Raw genomic sequence first — 19,172 nt, 5'->3', positions numbered from 1 at the left:
AAGGAACCAAGTCTACTAAGTGAGGGGTAGCTGCTCTCCTCTTCTGGTCACAAGGCAATAGCGCAGTTTGGCTGCCTGTACGAACCCAATGGGATTTCTTGCGAGAGCGTTGGTTCGTGTGATCTTGCATGCCTAGGCAAACCTCTCGTGCGGGGTTGAGGGGAAGCTGGGGAAGTTGGGGAACTGGGGAACTGGGAAACTGGGGAACTGGGGAACTGAGGAACTGGGGAACTGGGGAAGTTAAAAGGGGGGAGATCCTGCCATGATCTGGGATTCCAGGACACTCGAAAGCATTACCTGGCTCTACATCTTTGGATCGGAAGAAAAACATTGAACGACAGCCTAGTCACGTTTCTCTGGTGTTGATTTTCAATATGACGATACCCGATGAGTTCGACATCATCGTGTGTGGAGGTGGCAGTACCGGCTGTGTTGTTGCTGGCCGGTTGGTCCTCCGAAAGCTCGACGCACTATCCTGATGGCAACTACTAACATGATGTTTAGACTGGCCAACCTGGACCACAACCTACAAGTTCTCTTGATTGAGGGAGGGGAAAGCAACCTCAACAATCCATGGGTCTTCCGACCGGGAATCTGTGAGTACCAAACCCTCAGGAAATTGTCTCAGTATAGCAGTACTCACGGCAATAGATCCCCGTAACATGAAGCTCGACAGCAAGACAGCGTCATTCTATCGCTCTCGCCCGTCCAAGTGGCTTGGAGGTCGTCAGGCTATTGTTCCCTGTGCTCACATCCTTGGTGGAGGCTCGTCAATCAACTTCATGATGTATACTCGAGCAAGTGCATCTGACTATGATGACTTCCAGGCCAAGGGCTGGACTACCAAGGAACTCATCCCTCTGATGAAGAAGCATGAAACATACCAAAGAGCTTCCAACAACAGGTGAGATCTCAGCTGAGAGACTCGGTGCTCTGCTTACCACGCCAAAAGGGACATCCACGGTTTCGAAGGCCCAATCAAGGTCTCCTTCGGGAACTACACGTATCCGGTGATGCAAGACTTCCTCAGAGCTGCCGATTCACAGGGCATTCCAACCACCGATGACCTCCAGGATCTAGTCACTGGCCACGGAGCCGAGCACTGGTTGAAGTGGATTAACCGAGACGTATGTAAATTGCGGTGTAATCTCAACCCCTGGCTTACAACTATCTAGACTGGTCGCCGATCCGACTCTGCCCACGCATACGTCCACTCAACTCGCTCTGTTTACCAGAACCTCCACCTCCTATGCAATACGAAAGTGGACAAAGTAATCATAGAGGATGGCGTTGCCGTCGGCGTGAGAACCGTACCTACCAAGCCGCTTCACCCGTCCGTAAGTGATGAGAGTCCTTTACAGATGCATTGTTGATACGAGTTTCCCCAAGCAGCAGCAATCCCGCACTTTCCGTGCGCGCAAGCAAGTAATCGTTTCCGGCGGTACACTTTCATCGCCACTTATCCTCCAAAGATCTGGCATCGGTGACCCCGAGAAGTTGAAGAAGGCTGGTGTGGAGCCCATCGTTGAGCTTCCTGGTGTTGGTCTCAACTTCCAGGACCACTATTTGACCTTTTCCGTCTACCGAGCTAAGCCAGGGACTGAGAGTTTCGACGACTTCGTCCGAGGCGTTCCTGAAGTCCAGAAAAGAGTATTTGACGAATGGAATATCAAGGGCACAGGTCCTTTGGCAACTAACGGCATCGACGCCGGTGTCAAAGTCCGACCAACTGAGGAAGAGCTTAAGGAGATGGACTCTTGGCCAACTCCACAATTCCGGAGCGGTTGGGACAGCTACTTTAAGAACAAGCCCGACAAGCCTGTGATGCATTACAGTGTCATCGCAGGATGGTTTGGAGACCATATGCTGATGCCACCTGGGAACTTCTTCACCATGTTCCATTTCCTGGAGTATCCATTCTCTCGTGGCCAGACTCACATCGTGTCTCCCAACCCCTATGAGGCCCCTGATTTCGATGCTGGCTTCATGAATGATGAGCGGGATATGGCTCCCATGGTCTGGGGATACATCAAGTCACGTAAGCTGTTGCCCCTTCCCGCTGTCGATAGTTTGTTGACAACCACATAGGTGAGACTGCCCGTCGGATGGAAGCCTACGCGGGCGAAGTCCAGAGCATGCACCCACACTACGCCTTCGATTCTCCAGCTCGTGCCAAGGATATGGACCTCCTAACCACCAACGCATATGCACTTCCTGGCAATCTCACAGCAGGTATCCAGCACGGCTCATGGTCCATGCCCGTCGAAGCTGGAAAGCCATCCCAGCCCAACATCCTGAACAGCAACTCCCAGAGCGTGTACGAGGATCTCAAGTACACTAAGGAAGACATTGCTCACGTTGAGGAGTGGGTCAAACGCCATGTCGAAACCACATGGCACTCTTTGGGCGTAAGTCAATATCGATACTCTGGGGAAGCATGACTTGCTAACACCGAAATAGACGTGCTCAATGGCTCCAAAGGAAGGTAACGGCATTGTCAAACACGGCGTTTTGGACGAGCGTCTCAATGTTCACGGTGTGAAGAATCTCAAGGTCGCCGATCTGTCGATTTGTCCTGACAACGTCGGGTGCAACACTTGTATGTATCTTGAACCTCCCATCATCCCATCCAAGCTAATACACAAATCCAGACTCCACGGCTCTGCTCATCGGAGAGAAGTGCGCTGTTCTTACTGCTGAAGATCTGGGTTACAGCGGGAGTGCCCTCGACATGAAGGTGCCTAACTATCATGCCCCAGGCGAGCTTTCCGGCATTGCCACCTCCAGACTTTGAGTTGTCTTCTTGACATGTCGAAGGGTGTAAGAAGGGTAGTCGTAGCAATCGTTAATTTTGCCAGAATGATGTGTCATGTTTGTTTATACTATTAACCTTTCTTAACTTCTTCGGGGGATTCTTGATTGAAACTAAATTTTATCAAGTATTATTCATGATCAATATGTTTCGATAGGGATACTTGCTCTGTGATCTACTGGCTCCAGGGTTTTTAGCATTTAAGCTTCGAGTGCTGTTCCCAGCCCAGGCCCAGCCAAGGGTTGCCTCCAAATCAAAGCACACTCATCAATCCCGCCTTGTAGCAGAAATTTTTTATTTTAGAACCAGCGACTGCTATTATGGCTGACATGAATATCCCAGTCGTTTGACACCTGTCAGTATAGGTAAGAGCAAGTGATTTCTAATACGCTTTACAGAACTGATCGGGCTCCGAGCCAAGCGCGTCTGCTCGCCGTTCGACGCCCAACCTTAGCAAGCTGCCAACCTGCCAACTCATCAAAACCTCGCTCATAACAGGTAGACACGAGGCACGTAAGCGATTTGATAAAATAACTGTGGCTTGTAACCTCCCACTTTTCGTGGCAATGCAGCTTGGAAGTCGGCATCGAAACACGTTCATGCACGTTGCTTGCTGGGCATCATTGACATTCCTCGTGTCTTATCAAGCTGCTGGGCCACGAGATTCTTGGGTTTCTCACGTCGTGTACGCGAACAAATGCGACTCATATTTGCGTAACTTGGGGTCGGTAGTGGCGAGGTTGCTGGCTGCCTACCCGAATGGCGAACACGATTGAAATTCGCTTTAATTTATATACTTTCAATCCGCCGTTTCCGTCATGTATCCTCCTCTCCCGGATTCAACTTTTTGCTCACAATGGCCAGCAAAGCCGTCGACGAAAACATAGCCGAGCTCGTCAATGCTGTCGAGCCGGAGGCCAATACCTCTGTTGACATCCCAATCGAAGCAGCATCAGACCCGATTTCCATACCTCCCGAGGCTCTCGCAGATTCCAAGAACCCAGCCATGGCCCAGGAACAACTCTCCGATGCGATTTCCCATATCCTTCTGGCATCTTTAGAAGCTGCAACGAAGAAGCTGGTGAACCGAAACGAGGTTTCGGCCGAGAAGGAGGCAGGCCACGCTGATACAAACGAATTTCAAGTTCCTCGGGAACCTTTTTTATCGTCGCCTGCTACTTTCAAGGTCCCCCATTCTCGCAATTTAGACTTCGTCGGCCGTATTCCAGCACTCAGCCAGCTTTTTGGCATGTGGAATCCTGGCCAGACATCCCAGGCTCGTATCGCTATTGTTGGGCTAGGAGGTGTCGGGTGAGTCTCTTCAGATATCATAGCCGGTCAGAGAACTGATGCTTCGCAGGAAGACAGAGCTTGCGATTGAGTTCGTCCACAGAGTGCGCCACGTCTCTCCCACAACACCAGTTTTCTGGTTTGGGCCTGATGACCTGGGAGTCACGGATGGAAAGTCCGATGCTGCCCCAGGTATGCAACTGGAAGAGTGGATCAGGCTTGACTGGGGCTCGGAGACCATGCTGGTGGTGGACACAGCAGACCGATTCGAGCTTTTGCAAGATGACCTGCCTAACGGACGACTCATGGACGCGCTACAGCAATTCAAAGGCACGATTATCCTATTGACAAGGAGTATTCAGAACGCTGGGGAGCTGACTGGCTCTCACGGCCTGTGCGAAGTCGGTGAATTGGACGCAGATGCATCGCTTGTTCTTTTCCGCAACCACCTGAGCCCTGAAGCCTCTTCAGCAACCGAGATCCAGATTCAGGAAATTGTTGGTGTCATGGCTTACCTACCCCGAGCTCTCGTTCAGGTCGCCGAAGTGGTGAACCGTACTGGAATGACCGTGTCGCAATTCCTTGACCTATACAAACGGGCAGACCAGTTCAAACTGCGCCTTCTAGGTACGCTAGATCCCGTCTCAGCACCAGACCATGGTCTTTCCGTCTTCGGAAGAGGCGTGTTCGATGTTCGAAAATATCGGAAAAGATACCCAAAATTCAGCCGCTTCCTCTACCAGCTCTATTACCTAGGCGGCGTCTCGGTGCCGTGGAAGGTTTTTTCGGCCGATGATCCAATCGACATGGTGATCATATTGGTCCTAGTTAGAGGCAATTTCATCATCGTGGAGGACGTTTCGCAGCAGACTTATACCATCCACCCTCTGGTCTGTCTTGCAATTCGAAACTACCTCGCTAGCATCGATGGCGGAAGAAGCGAGGACGACATCGCCGAGGAGCGAAACTGGTACGACGAGATCATTCTCTCCTTCTCCAAGGTGTATCCGGACGCCACTCAGGATACGCGGGCCTGGTGGAAGCAGTGTTTTGCACATCTTATCAGGGGCTACAAGCTACACAACAATGCCTTGAAGATCGCAGTGGCTACAATCTATCATCGGGAGTCCACTTTCTTCAAACGCAAGGGCATGTATTTTGAAGCGCTGAAGATGACAGAGCTTGCACGGAGTGCTCTCCCTGAACCTATACCACCAGAACAACTCGCCATCATTCAGGAAAATGTGTCGCTTCTGCATTCCCTGGCAAAGTACCGGGAGATGCATGAAGTTCTCCAAAAGACGTCTCCAGATTCTGATCCCGGGAAGCTCTGGAAGAAGCGAATGCAGGCCAAGCTGGAGATGGCCGATTGTGCCAATCAGTACGATTCAGCCATCGAGATGTTCAGACAAGTCTTACTCACGGTACAAGCCTCAGATGAGTCAGAGACCTCTGTTTCGGTGTCTATGGACGATCTAGGAGTTGTTCTGATGCACAAAGGTCGATATCGAGACGCCATTGCTCAGTGTCAAAAAGCTCTGACAGAGCGAAAGGAAAGCCTTGGCAGCTCTTATCCGGATACTCTCAGCAGTTGCCACAACCTAGCTGAGGCTCTAAAAAGGAATGGAAAGTATGACGAAGCTCTCCGCTATATTCAGGGAGCGGTGGCTGGGAGGGAGACCATCCTCGGCGCGGATCACCCCGAAACGGTACACTCAAGAGCCGTGAAGGCGAGCATTCTTCGGTGCAAGGCGGTAAGTCTAATTCGTCTCCTCCTCCTATTTCCTCAGCTTAAGTCGACAAAAATCGTGCCAGAGTGTGCTCAAAGCTGATATCTTACAGATTTCCATTAGCGACTTTGAGGAAGCAGAGAGCCTCCTCCTTGAATGCATTGATCGTCTCGGCACCGTGTTGTCAAAATCCCACCCGATCGTCACCTCTTGCAGAAGTGAGCTCGCCTTGATCTTCCTCGGGCGTGGCAATTACGATGTCGCAGAGCAAATCAACCAAACTGTTCTGACCACGAGGGAGCATGGACCATGGCTCGAAGCCTCGACGCACCCCGACACATTATCGAGTCAGCACCAGCTCGTCGAAGTTCTTCGCTTGAAAGAAGGATGCAAAGCCGCAGATCTCCTAAGCGAGCGCGTCTTGAATGACAGAACCGCTTTCCTGACAAGTGGCACTCTGTCCGGGAACGATTTCCACCCAGATCAGCTCGCCGCCCTGCATGATCGCGCCATCATTCTCTCTGGTCTCAAGCAGCATCCCACCGCCCTGGAGAAAATCGATCTCGCACTGGCTGGGCGCAAGACGCTCCTCGGCGACGAACACCCCGACACCCTCATGAGTCTGACGTGGAAAGGCGAGATAATGCGCGCCCAACTCCCTCGATACCAATCCGAGCGAGGGCAGATTCTCGACTCCATCGAGAGTATGCACAGACAAGCCCACGAGGGCCTGTCCTGGATCTTCGGCCCCGAGCATCAGAAGACACTCCAGTGCTTGACGAACCTCGCCCTCCTGAAGAACGAAAGAGGCGGCCCGTTCGCCCGCGAATCCGAGGATCTGTATCGCCAGATCTGCAAATCCTACCAGCGGACCCTGGGCGACCTGCACCCGGAGACGCTGAAGAGCAAGGGCCGGTACGCCGAGGCCATGCGTGCTTCGAGCCTGGGCAATCACTCCCCGGCGAAGCAGCTGTGGAGGGAATCCTGCTCCGGGTTCGCGAAGATGTACGGACCGGATGCGTGGGTCACGGCTCAGGCGTACAAGGAGTACGAGAAGTTCCTGCGGACGTACCCAGATTCTTGACCTCGCGGTCCCATGTGGTGGTTCGTGGTCCGTTGCGTGTCCGGATGGATAGCAGGCATCCTTTCTCTTTTGAACTGGCGGCCTTCTGGAGTAGATATCAACAAGTGAAAGCGACGACGTTCGTGTACTGGTGCGGGAGGGTTTCTAGGTAGATCAGACGAATAGGAATACATACACAAAGTAGGCGTCATTTTTATTCACTGCCAGCCCACACTTCGTCGCCTCGTCGCAGCGCAGTCGTTCACAGCATACGGAAACTTTTTTTCCCCCCCCTTCAAAAACGCAGTGCGACCAACCCAACGCAGGATACTCGTCACATCAGGCCCCGGGCCTGCGCTGCCAGCGAACGAACCACGTCCACACTTCACGCACACGACAACCCAACGCAGCACGAAGGCCGCTCCTTCACTGACCCTCCCTTCTCTGCGCCCACCGGCACCAATCAATTCCATCGCAAGGCTCCATTCCCCCTCAGGCCAGCATCTGGACAAGCCACACAGCTCACCCATCCCAGCAGCATAACAACAGCCTCCAGCCTCGCCCTCTATCCCGCTCCCCTCTTCGAAAGCGCGGAAGAAGTTGTGACTTGTTACATACGAATGATCCTGGAGCAGAAATATTACAGCGCTGCCATCGTCGTCGTCGTCGTCTTCGTCGTCGTCTTGAGTTCGCCAAGTGAGTGAGTAAATAACCTAAGCGAATGATCCCCTCCCGCTTTATATACAATACACAATACCTAAAAACACAACACCTATATAATGGCGCCTCGGAATCCGCGCCGAGGACACGAGAACGGCGCTGAGGAGATGGTGGAATCGGGATGCTGTCTAGTCGCGGCAGGTGGTGCTACTACTGCGACCACTACTTCTACTATTACTTGGTCTTTACCAGAGGAGCGTTCTGGCAGGAAGAAGGTTGCCGCGGGGATGATGAGGACGAGGATGGATGAGTGGGAGATTCAAAGACGAAACGACGCGGACGAGGAGGACAGGGACGGGGATTATTACATCTCGGTAGTCCGCAGCGCGCATGTTTCTGCGACGACTATCCCGCTCGGTGACGATTTCCCGACTGCTGCTGCTGCTGCTGCTGCTGCTGCTTACCCTTCTTCGCGGTTCTCCACGTATGTTCTTCTCGCCTCCTTTTTCTCCCCTCCTCTAAAGAAGAAGAGAAAAAAATTAGAAGAAAAAAAAAGGGGGGGGGTTCAGAGTTAACCACCCCAGCGCGCGAATTACAGATCTATGAATCCACCAACAACAAATCCAATAACGGCGAAAGTAGTAACGGCAACAGCAACAGACGTCCAGACGCCGGGCATCCCGACGGGTACCATCGTGGGCATCGTCGTCGGCGTCTCCCTCGGTATCCTTCTGCTGCTGGGCGTGTTTTACGTCTACTTGCTGCGGGCGCGGATAAGGAGACGGAGGAGGAGGAGGAGGAGGAGGATGAGGAGGAGGAGTGCGCGGAGGGGTGGGAGGAGGGGTGGTGAGTTTGATTTCGCTTCTTTTTTTTGAGCGCTTCTTTGTGAGGTGGGGTGAAGTGGATGGATGGGTATTTTATGGAGTCTGGACGATTAGTGGATGTGGGAGGGAGAGAGAGAGAGAGAGAGACTGGTGTATTAAGGCTTTGAACTGACGCTGATGGTATGTATCTAGAGCCCGCGCCTCCTGTCCCACCTCCCGCTGAAGGCGTCTTCCCACCTGCGAATCCATGAAGGAAAGAAGAGACCGTTGAAATGGGTTGGGAAGAGGACAAGGGGTAGAGGATTCTGAAGGCTGAGATCTGAGAATCGTTTGCTATGTCGAGTGTCTTGCTCTTCTGTAAGGTTCAATTGATCAAGTAATGTTGATTGTTGTCGAGGACCAATTCTTTGTTAAATTGTATGATGTATGATACGGGAGAGAGATGCTGCATTTTGGGCTGCAGGCGATTTCGACTGCCTTGTGAGACTGTTCTGTTTGGTCTGGTGAGCTAGCTGTTGAGTGAGTGTCTGGGATTAAAGCACGCTCATATGATGCGAACGGTACGAGTAGGGGAACTCCGCCTTATACCTCAAAACAAAGTATCTCACTCTCACTTTCACTTTGACGAGAAATAGTTAAAGTCTGTGGATTAAAATTACAATATCTGTCTTCCATAGAGAGGAAGCGTGTTTCTAGTAACAAGTCTAACTTCGTTCCAAAGTGCTCCCACCGCCTACAACCTCCGAGAGAGGGAGGGGGAGAGAGAGACGCCATCCCACAAGCAAATAGCCACCCATATAGCTCCCCCCATTCGAGGAGTTGACTCCGCTGAAAACCCTACGCCGAACTGCCCTAACACCGATCTCCCTGGCTCTTTCTCCCGAAAGACTACCGACCGGTATAAACGAATGAACCTCATGAAACCACCAGCAACGCCCAATCTCCGCCGGCCTCCCAACCTCTTTGCATACCATTAAGAATTATGATAGTCCATCACGCTGGAGCAGGCCACCCTGCAGAGACTCGCGTGGACGACCTCCGTAGCTAGCCTTGCGCAGCGCAAGAGCTGCCCCGAGCACAGCATGTACATCAAGGCCGATGAGCGAGCGCTCTTCTTCTTCTCCGACGGATGATATGTACATCAGAAGTTGTGCTTCTCTCAGTTTTAAGATCGATGTCGCTCGCGCGCGTGTTGCCACCACCAGCAGTTGCGACGGAGGGGCTATCGGCGAGGCCGGTCGCACTCTTGAGACTGTTGCTTTGATCCGGGACCGAGATGTTATCCATGAGCGTGTTGTCCGTTTGGAAGTGGGTTGTGAGGATGGTAGATGCAGCTATGGAAGTGGGCGTGGAAATAGCAAAGGGGGGTTTCCACGTCGTGGTGTTGACGATGATGGTGGCGATGGATACCATGATGATGCAGGGCGTCATGAGCATGAGGAGGAGGAGGGCCGGAGCCGCGACGTCGTGGAGGAGACGCGCCATGTTTGGTTTGTGTGTGATGGTGTTTTTGTTGAAGTGATATTAGTTGTTATTGTCGTTGTTTTTGAGAAGAGGTATGATTATGGTCGTCGATCGGGTAGGTCGACTTTTGGGAATGACAAATGAAAGTGAAGGTTCGGAGTGTCTTGATAGTTTATTTGAAGAAGTCCTATGATCTATCAGGAATATTTGGCGGAATCATTCTATTGCTAGACGGTGAATGAGTATCGCGTGATCTCGTGACCGGGGATCGAGACAATGGTATCGTATTAAATCTTCAAGCACAAGATAGAAACATTAAAGAGATGATTTATGTCTGGGAGTGAGTAAACGATTAGTAGCAGAACAGTTACTCTTATATAGTAATAGTAGGAGACAACATTTTGGGGCCATGGTATTAATAATTTTCGCTCGGACTGCTTCTATATATAACTCGCTCAATATAGAGAGCAATCTATAATTATATATCCGTTAAATTAAATGACTCTAAATAAATATTTAAGAACTGATATTAAATAAACACAGAAGAATAAGTGACCCGATAGTATTAGTAGTAGTATTATTGATTTACGTCGGGCTGGTATTTGAGACGTTAATGTTATGTTTAGACCTTAGGGACCCCCCATGGGTTGCGGCGACGTGCTAAGTAGAGATCATATAACAAAGTTCCATCCAATCCGGAGTAAAAATACGTTGAGGAAAATCTCTCTTTCAGATAGCCCAGGGCTTCTGATCCTGGTGTTCACACCTCTAGACTCATATACCTTCTTTATCTGCTTTCTATCTGCACCCTCTTCGCTTTCTCTCAGCTACTCATACTCGTGGAGCTCCAACCTCATAGATTATGCATTTCTCATATACGATAATGTTTAATCAGTTACCTTTGACTATGTGTGTATACTGGAAGATACTGCACTCGGTGTGTCGCATAGCAGCTGTCCGGGACTTGCGATCTTGATTCTCAAATAAGAAAGAGGAGGGGCGGCGGGGGGAGGGGGGGGTGCCTGGGGCATTCATGTACCTACCCTTAAAAAAACATAAAGCTTTTATTGATACTTTGATTGTTATTTCTGTTAAAACTATCAAGTGATATCGGATATGGCAGGAGGAGGAGGAGGAGGAGGAGAGGAGAAGGCCGTATTGGAAAGTGACTTGGTGGATGAACAATGATCGCATGACTGGCGAAGAAGAGCTGATTGGGAGTCTGTACAGGCTCATTGACTGCTCATTGAGCGTAGATTTTGATGCTTTATTCTTATAGGTATCAAGAATTCAATATTTGGATGCGATGGTTTGTTTACTCGATGAGGCAAGCATCTGGAGACTGGTTTATAGAATATCGTATCCAAATGAATCACTTTCAATAAGCATGAATATCATTTCCCCATATTAAAAACGCGATTTAGAATACTCTAATGTCAAGGATAGTTCCACCTATCAAGAAAATCATTAGTCCTGACTCGAGATGAAGCTAGCCATCTGCTAACAGCTCTCCATCACACTACACATAATCGTCGGCTCGCTTAGGTGGGCCTCCTTACAGCCTTTTTAAGACCGACGATTATACACTAACAAGAAACTAGAAGAAAAAAATTGTCTTCCTTTACATAACCCGCCACCACTCTCTCGCCCATCGAGGCACTCGACTCACCGTCGTAAGTACCTCCCGCTCACTCAAAGACTCCTACTAACGGATTTCCTCTAGCAAGCGGTTAATGACGAATCAAGGACGAAAGGTCCACATATACGCCAAGGACGAACGGTCGAGATGCGCCTTACCCGAGCTTGAAATAAACCCTACCCCGAGGGGTTTTTCTATGACACACCCGGAAGGTTGTGATCGGAGTTTTTGCTTCTTTATTTTCTCCCCCTTTTTTTTGTATTAAAAAAAAATGTAAACAAACCCCTGAACCAAGACGTCAAGCGAGACACACACCTGCCACTAGGATGCTTTCAAAGATACAAGGGACTACTTATTGATTCCTTATGAAAACGGACTTATCGTTATAATAATTGAGACAGTGATGAACGGAGCTGCGGTAGCGGCTGCTAAAACTACTCACAGGCATCGCTAGAGGCTGCTTCTGCACCGATAACAGCGGTACCACGGGGACGCAATGTCCCGGCATCGACAGCTATTCCATCTGCAAGGGCGCAGGCAAAAAGCCGAAGACGATATCGTGTTCGTACTGGGGAAGCTGCCATGAGCGTGTTGGTGGGTATGACAAGCATAAGCAAGCGCAGTACTATAGGGCTTAAAAGGGCTGTGAAGTACGATTAGAGGGGGGAGATATATAATGTACGTACCTATATATAGCTATAGATTTTAAGACTGTTAAATTTGGATAAGGCCATGTTTCTTTTCCTTTCCACTTCTTTCATAGTTGCTAGTACTGAGTCTGAATGCCATGGAGGGTACATGTGTGTACGTACGATATTTAGCCCTCCAAAGGTTTCCCGGGAGAGTAATGATTCAATGCCTGGGTTCAACACTTACTTGAGCTATTCCCTTCCCCAGTCTGAAAACCTCCTAAACTTTGTTACTCCTCCTCCGTACAGTCGGTAATTAGTAGAATTGATAATTAGGCACACAACCTGCCTGCATCTCTTCTTTCTTTTTACTTTCTTCGCGCACCTACGTCCCCTCCTGCTTTTCTTCCCCTTGATTTTGATAATCAAGAGAGAAAAAAAGCGAGCTTTCCCCGGTTCAGCTTCCTTTGATATTCAAAGTCTGAACTTAACAGTGGGAGTTAACTTGATAGTAGTTAGTGGTATAGCTGCTGCTTTATATCCATTTAAAGCAGGCGCTATCGCTGGAGCTAGAGTTGGAGCTGGAGTTCTTCCACCTAAAGCCTTGGTCGTCGTCGTCGTCCCATGCGTTACCATCAGCAGATCCCACACAGCTAGCCCTGATCCCGGCGAGGCTCTGGACATCGATAACCAGGAATCAAAACTGAAACGTCGGGTAGATATAGAAAAGTAAAGGCGCCATTCCTTCGTCAAAGCCTCAACTCCAGGACCAAAGACTCTTTTCTGAGAGACAAGAGAAACGAAGAGAAGAGGGACATGGTGGTAAGGCTCCGGACACATCCCCATCTTGTACGCAGCAGGAGAGGGGACATCCTTTCTCATATTACATAATAGCAGGTGTCGGTTTTAATCTGCGTCTGTCTGGTGCAGTGTTAACGCCGGGCTTCGAACTTCAAACTGGGAGAAGGGAGAGGTTGCGCATACTAACAGGGGGTGCTTTGCTCAAAGGCAGCAGGGAACCGAGTTGCAGGCAAGGCTGATGCATAGAAGAAAGGCCGGATAACATGCGAGAGAGTGAGTACAAGGGAAAAAGAATCATGATTGAATTTTGTTTGAGAGGATAGATGGAGTAGCTTGCATGATAAGAGACTGGGAGGGTTGTGGTTATCTGGTAAGCTAGCAGCCTGTGGCGTTGGAGTGATGTTCGTTGGTGGAATCTTGAAGCCGGAGGGTGGATGGAGGGCCAGCGTTCAGTTTTATACAATGAAGGTAGGATTTTGAGAGCAGGCACGATACTTTTGAAGGGTGGAGCCCACAAACCAGTGCAGTGGACGGAAGATATACCATGGGGTATCGTCAGCTGGATGCTCTGTCTTGCTGCTTACCATGCTTGTAATATATCTACAGAAGTCAGTGGACTAGCAAAATGTTCATTTGATTAGATGATCATGACAATGGGCAGGACATCCAGCGTAGCTTTAAAGACAATATGATATGTGTTTCGAGAGTGATGAGAATGATGGCGGCCATAAAGCCCAGCAAGTTCGCTAGGTTGGTTTTTGATTTTGTTCTTCGCGGTGATGTCTAGCCAGGATGTGCTGTGGAAATCCATCATACACAACCTCTGAACTTTGACTATAAATAGTCGGACACTCCTGCCATCCGCCAGAGAAAGAAACGAAAATCGGGACTACTGCCGCTGCCCACAAGCCCATTCATGTCTTGCCATCTATCGTAATTGCAAGCTCAAGTGCCTGTCCTGTCAAGGTGCCTGCTATTCGCCAAAAACGCCTACAATGCTGTCCATGTATGCCCTTTCCATATACGCCTGATGTGATGTCCTTCCGTGGTCCCAAGCAAAGTTTCATTAAGATCATGCCAGCGTCCTTAACTTCCTCGCATTACTGACGTACCACTTGTTTCCCCTTCCTCCGCGCCGTCATAACCTTCATCTCGAGGGCGAAGACGCCATTTTTGGGTTGTTTAGTAGTTCCGGGTTTAGGTGCTGATATATTGGACCTGCAGACTGGGCAACATTTTTTATCACCAGCATTGAGTGCTTGGAAGAGACACTCGGAACAGAATAAGTGACCTGATTTGAGTTGTTAGTTAAAGTCCTTTCGAATTACCACAGAGGAGTACGTACCACAAAAGGTTACCGTCAGATCATTCGGGCTATCCATGCAAATAATGCACTGAAATTCCCCCAACTTGATCGATCTCGTAGCCTCTTCCTGGTTTTGCTTCTTGACAAGCTCAGCCTGATCTTTCGCCTTTTGAGCCTCATATTCTTCATTGGTCTCGATGTCCACTAAATTAAGTGTACCCACCAAGTCATCCTTGAAGCCACTCGGTCCCTTCGAAACGCTGGTCCTAGAAGCCTTGCTAACTCTCCCCTCCTCAGGTGTAGTAGCGCTGCGTTTCCTGCTTTGTGCCATGGCGGTCTGTGCCACAGGAGAAGATCCGGTGAGGTCGACGAAGGAGGAGGAATTTCGTTCTTGCATATCTTCGGGCAGTGGCGAGTCTGGTCCAAGGAAATCTAGATCAAGGATGTCCGCGAAAGGATCGGGTTCCGGTGATCCAGAGAGTAGGTATTGTGAGACTGCTGGAGCAGCCCGACGCGCTTGCTGCTGATTTGAAGGTGGCGGTTCTTGTCCGTTTTGGGTTTCTTCCTCGCGCCAGTGTACGTTTGTGTTGGACGGCGGTATTGATGTTGGTATTGACGTCGGTGTTGGTGCCGGTGCTGGTGCTGGGCGATCAAAGGGGTTGGGGGAGTAGCGGGCGTAGAATAACTCGTTTTCAAAGTCGAAGGGAGGCAGACGGTCGAAATTGTTGTCGGGGTTGATGGGAGGGAGCGTCAAGGATTGATAACCAGTGCCTGATGAGGAGGCACTCCATGGAGAAGCTTCGTCGTGTCCACGGCTAGTGCCTAGTGTGTCAAAGAGTGAGTTTGTGTCTTGCCCGTTGGCGTTGGCATTCAGACGTGAGAGGTGACGGTCGTTCTCCGACAAGTTCATCGGGGCATTGGCATTAGGTAGGAAGTGGAAAGGCATGACTGGGTGCGGAAAAAGAACGGTCGAGAGTGACTGAGACGGATAGAGACGGCTTGCTCGGTTGCTTATTTATTTAAAAAGTCTCACTCAATGATTCAATTATACAAGGGGAAAAGGAATAGGAAGGTGAAGTGAGTGAACGTTCTAGACTCGATACCAACTCCCGTCTTACCTAGTGAATGAATGAGGGCGCAATCGCATGTCATGAACGGAAATACAGTCGGGCCGCTCTCTTGCTCCTTATCGATTACAGACATCAACGTTTCCTAAATTTCCAACGGCTTTACTGAACTTTTACCACTACCTTCACCACCTCACGAATCTCAATTCCACACCCTAGACAGATAATCAATTTCCAACACTATCGCCATGCTCTGAGGATTCCCAGTCCCAAGATGCTGCTTTCACTACGGGCTGGCCGGACGAGTAGGCCATGCGCAGGCTTTGTTCGGCTTGCGAGGCACCGGGCGCATCGCCGTCAGGCTATTGTACCACAATTACAATGGAGACCATATGCGACCGAGGCCGTCAAATCGGACAAAGAAGCTGCTGCAGAATCGAGATCTCTTTCGAGTAGGAACTTCTACGTCTTACTTCTAAAAATGCATGTTCGTCTGACAATGCATGAACAGAACCCTCGAAGGCGCGGTACAATGAGATAGGGGTACAGCAATTGAGTAGCCATGTCTTCTCACAAATCTTTCCCGGTAACATTGCGCCTCCGCCCAGCGAATTGGTCGAACTCTCCAAGGACCATCTGCGCCGACATGAGCTGCTAGGGAAGAATACCGACAACCCGCCACCCATAGCTTTTGATCTCCCCGAGCTCCAAGGCAGGACCCTCGATGAGCATTTCTATAAACTTGGGATGGATGCGGCAGAACCATATCTGTCGAAAGCCAAGCAATTCACACGCTCAAATGCTCCGCCGAAACCGAGGAAATGGGTAAGGAAAAGCGGTTGGACGAAATACTACCCAGATGGAAGGACGGAGGCTGTAGATGCACCGCAAGAGGACATGTTGTGCTTCGATACGGAAGTGATGTGGAAAGAGAGCTCGTTTGCTGTCGTGGCATGTGCAGTCAGTCCTACCAACTGGTATGCCTGGTTATCACCGTGGCTACTAGGAGAATCGGAAAATGATCGCCACCTCATTCCTCTAGGAGATCCGACGAAACCTCGAATTATTGTTGGACACAACGTTGGGTATGATCGGGCCAGAATTTCCGAGGAGTACGACATCAAGCAGTCCAAAAACAACTTCTTGGATACCATGTCGTTACATGTGGCTGTGAACGGCATGTGTTCTCGTCAGCGGCCGACCTGGATGAAGCACAGAAAGAATCGCGAGCTGAGAGACAAGATTGCAGGAGAGACGGACAATGCTGAACTGGCAACTCTACTTGGGAGCAAGGGGTTGTCCGAAGAGGAGGAGGAATTGTGGGTTGGTAGAAGCTCAGTCAACTCATTGCGCGATGTGGCGAAATTTCACCTGGACGTTACCATCGACAAGGCGCAAAGAGACACTTTTGGACAGCTGGACCGAGAAGGCATTCGAGCGAAATTAGATGAGCTGCTGGACTACTGCGCTGCTGATGTGGATGTTACGCATCGAGTGTATAGGATTGTGTTTCCAAACTTCTTGGAAACGTGTCCGCATCCCGTGAGCTTTGCCGCCCTGCGGCATCTTTCCTCGGTTATCCTCCCGGTGGACAAGTCCTGGGAATCTTACATATCGAATGCAGAAGCAACGTATCATAAGCTGTCTGATGCAGTGCAGGAGAGACTGATCGGTCTTACTGAAAAAGCGCTCGAAATCAAAGCTGATTCCGAAAAGTGGAGCAATGACCCATGGCTACGACAGTTGGATTGGTCGGGCCAGGAAATCAAAATGGCCAAGGGCAAAAAGAAGAACGACCCCCCTCGACCAGCAGCTCGGCAGAAGATGCCGGGTATGCCAAAATGGTACAAGGATCTGTTTTCAAAGACCGATGGTCCGATCGGACTCTCGGTACGGAGCCGGATTGCACCCTTACTGCTACGCCTCGCATGGGATGGAAATCCACTAGTCTGGTCAGACAAGTATGGATGGACATTTAGAGTAGATATCACGGACGCCCACAAGTATACCACGTCCCAAATGCAAGAGTGTACTGCTTTCGACGAGAAAGACATGACACTACGGGACGATAGGGATGGAGCGTATTTCAAGTTACCTCACAAGGATGGTCCTACTGCCCGATGTGCCAACCCGATGGCGAAGAGTTACTTGCCATACTTTGAGAAGGGTGTCCTTTCATCGGAATTCACCTACGCGAAGGAGGCATTGGAGATGAATGCCTCATGTTCATATTGGATCAGTGCAAGAGACAGAATCATGTCACAGATGGTTGTCTACGGGGAAGACGGGGCGAAGGGACCTGAGCAAGCGAAGTTGATGTCCGAGAATGGTTATATTCTACCCCAAGTCATTCCGATGGGAACAGTCACTAGACGAGCGGTTGAAAATACTTGGCTTACCGCAAGCAATGCCAAGAAAAACCGAGTCGGGTCAGAGCTGAAGTCCATGGTCAAGGCGCCTTCTGGCTACTGCTTCGTTGGTGCTGATGTCGATTCTGAGGAGCTTTGGATTGCAAGTTTGATTGGTGACGCCCAATTTAAATTGCACGGCGGAAATGCCGTCGGATTCATGACCCTCGAGGGCACAAAAGCAGCTGGAACGGACTTGCATTCACGGACGGCCAAAATTCTGGGCATCACTAGAAATGATGCCAAAGTTTTCAACTACGGGCGAATCTACGGCGCAGGCCTCAAGTTCGCGTCGACACTCCTGCGCCAATTCAATCCCGGACTTTCGGAAGCAGAGACAACAAAGGTGGCTTCCAATCTATACAAGGCTACCAAGGGGGCGAAGACCAACAGAAAAGCACTTCACAAAAAGACTTTCTGGCGCGGTGGAACCGAGAGCTTCGTCTTCAACAAGCTTGAGGAATTCGCCGAGCAAGAGCGACCTCGTACACCCGTCCTCGGCGCAGGCATCACTGAAGCTTTGATGAGCCGATTCGTCAACCAAGGAGGTTTCATGACTTCGCGGATCAACTGGGCCATCCAGTCTTCCGGTGTCGACTACCTTCACCTCGTGATAATCTCTATGGACTACCTTATCCGACGCTTTAATATCGACGCCCGTCTCGCTATAACCGTCCACGATGAAATCCGCTACATTGTCAGCGAGCAAGACAAGTATCGAGCCGCCATGGCCTTGCAAGTCTCTAACGTCTGGACGCGCTCCATGTTCTCTCAACAAGTCGGCATCAACGACCTGCCTCAAGCCTGCGCCTACTTCTCCGCCATCGACATCGACCACGTGCTTCGGAAAGAAGTAGACATGGACTGCATCACCCCGTCACACCAAACCAAGATCCCCCACGGCGAATCCATTGATGTTACGACCCTCCTTACGAAAGCAAACTCTTTCCTCGACCCTGCCATCATCCCTACCAACCCACCTAATCTCTCCGCAATCACCTACACGCCACGCACACCGGTTATGGAAACCCTCGCATCAAACACAGACATCTCGTTCCTGAAAGCGCAAATCACAGCTGACGACAAAGAGCTTCGTGATATTCTGAAGGAGCAGCGCAAAGCCGCCGAAATCGATGCCCCGTCCAAGCCACCGCGGGTCGTCAAAACGCGAAACGTGCTGCCGTACCAGGCGTACCCGCACCTGATTGAGGATACGAAGAGCGTGAGTGAGTTGCTGGGGAATGATTTCAGAAATAGCTTCAAGAGTTGGGGAGGCGATGGGGGTGGGAGTGGCGGCGTGGGGGAGAAGAAGAACTGGGCGTGGGAGAGAAGTGGTGTCGGGGTCAAAGCACGACCTTCGACGCGGTGGTAAACGAGAGCTTCGCACAGCTGAGTAGTCTCCTTTGTTTTTGGTGTTGTCGTTGGTTTGGAAAATCCACGGGGGAACGATGAGACGGCCGGCACGCTTGCGTTTCTCTA

The 19,172-nt window shown here is 50.3% G+C and overlaps 6 protein-coding genes across 6 annotated transcripts; 4 read left to right on the top strand and 2 right to left on the bottom strand.

Moving 5' to 3' along the window:
* Window positions 1-374: 374 nt before the first annotated feature.
* On the top strand, window positions 375-2,794 carry L3040_002385 (uncharacterized protein; the record flags this gene model as incomplete). The annotated part of the gene is made up of 9 exons (XM_007289713.1): window positions 375-445; window positions 505-596; window positions 652-904; window positions 953-1,127; window positions 1,176-1,337; window positions 1,390-2,038; window positions 2,089-2,408; window positions 2,461-2,599; window positions 2,652-2,794. The coding sequence occupies 9 exons, from the start codon at window positions 375-377 to the stop codon at window positions 2,792-2,794; spliced, it is 2,004 nt and encodes a 667-aa protein (XP_007289775.1).
* Window positions 2,795-3,668: 874 nt separating this feature from the next.
* Window positions 3,669-6,916, top strand: L3040_002384 (uncharacterized protein; the record flags this gene model as incomplete). Its single annotated transcript, XM_007289714.1, has 3 exons — window positions 3,669-4,123; window positions 4,173-5,856; window positions 5,945-6,916. 3 exons carry the CDS (start codon window positions 3,669-3,671, stop codon window positions 6,914-6,916), a joined length of 3,111 nt encoding a protein of 1,036 aa, XP_007289776.1.
* Window positions 6,917-7,674: 758 nt separating this feature from the next.
* On the top strand, window positions 7,675-8,630 carry L3040_002383 (uncharacterized protein; the record flags this gene model as incomplete). Its single annotated transcript, XM_007289715.1, has 3 exons — window positions 7,675-8,039; window positions 8,154-8,401; window positions 8,572-8,630. The coding sequence occupies 3 exons, from the start codon at window positions 7,675-7,677 to the stop codon at window positions 8,628-8,630; spliced, it is 672 nt and encodes a 223-aa protein (XP_007289777.1).
* An 838-nt stretch (window positions 8,631-9,468) lies between these two features.
* L3040_002382 (uncharacterized protein) lies at window positions 9,469-9,864 on the bottom strand (the record flags this gene model as incomplete). The annotated part of the gene is made up of 1 exon (XM_007289716.2): window positions 9,469-9,864. The coding sequence occupies one exon, from the start codon at window positions 9,862-9,864 to the stop codon at window positions 9,469-9,471; it is 396 nt and encodes a 131-aa protein (XP_007289778.2).
* A 4,148-nt stretch (window positions 9,865-14,012) lies between these two features.
* On the bottom strand, window positions 14,013-15,164 carry L3040_002381 (uncharacterized protein; the record flags this gene model as incomplete). Its single annotated transcript, XM_066155534.1, has 3 exons — window positions 14,013-14,203; window positions 14,258-14,372; window positions 14,442-15,164. The coding sequence occupies 3 exons, from the start codon at window positions 15,162-15,164 to the stop codon at window positions 14,013-14,015; spliced, it is 1,029 nt and encodes a 342-aa protein (XP_066012530.1).
* Window positions 15,165-15,559: 395 nt separating this feature from the next.
* L3040_002380 (uncharacterized protein) lies at window positions 15,560-19,065 on the top strand (the record flags this gene model as incomplete). The annotated part of the gene is made up of 2 exons (XM_007289719.1): window positions 15,560-15,737; window positions 15,797-19,065. The coding sequence occupies 2 exons, from the start codon at window positions 15,560-15,562 to the stop codon at window positions 19,063-19,065; spliced, it is 3,447 nt and encodes a 1,148-aa protein (XP_007289781.1).
* Window positions 19,066-19,172: the final 107 nt, after the last annotated feature.

Source organism: Drepanopeziza brunnea (genome assembly GCF_022702325.1).
Source record: "Drepanopeziza brunnea f. sp. 'multigermtubi' strain 214-2 chromosome Unknown ctg3, whole genome shotgun sequence".
NCBI classification, from domain to species: Eukaryota; Fungi; Ascomycota; class Leotiomycetes; order Helotiales; family Drepanopezizaceae; genus Drepanopeziza; species Drepanopeziza brunnea.
This window is presented reverse-complemented; position numbering and strand designations above follow the sequence as displayed.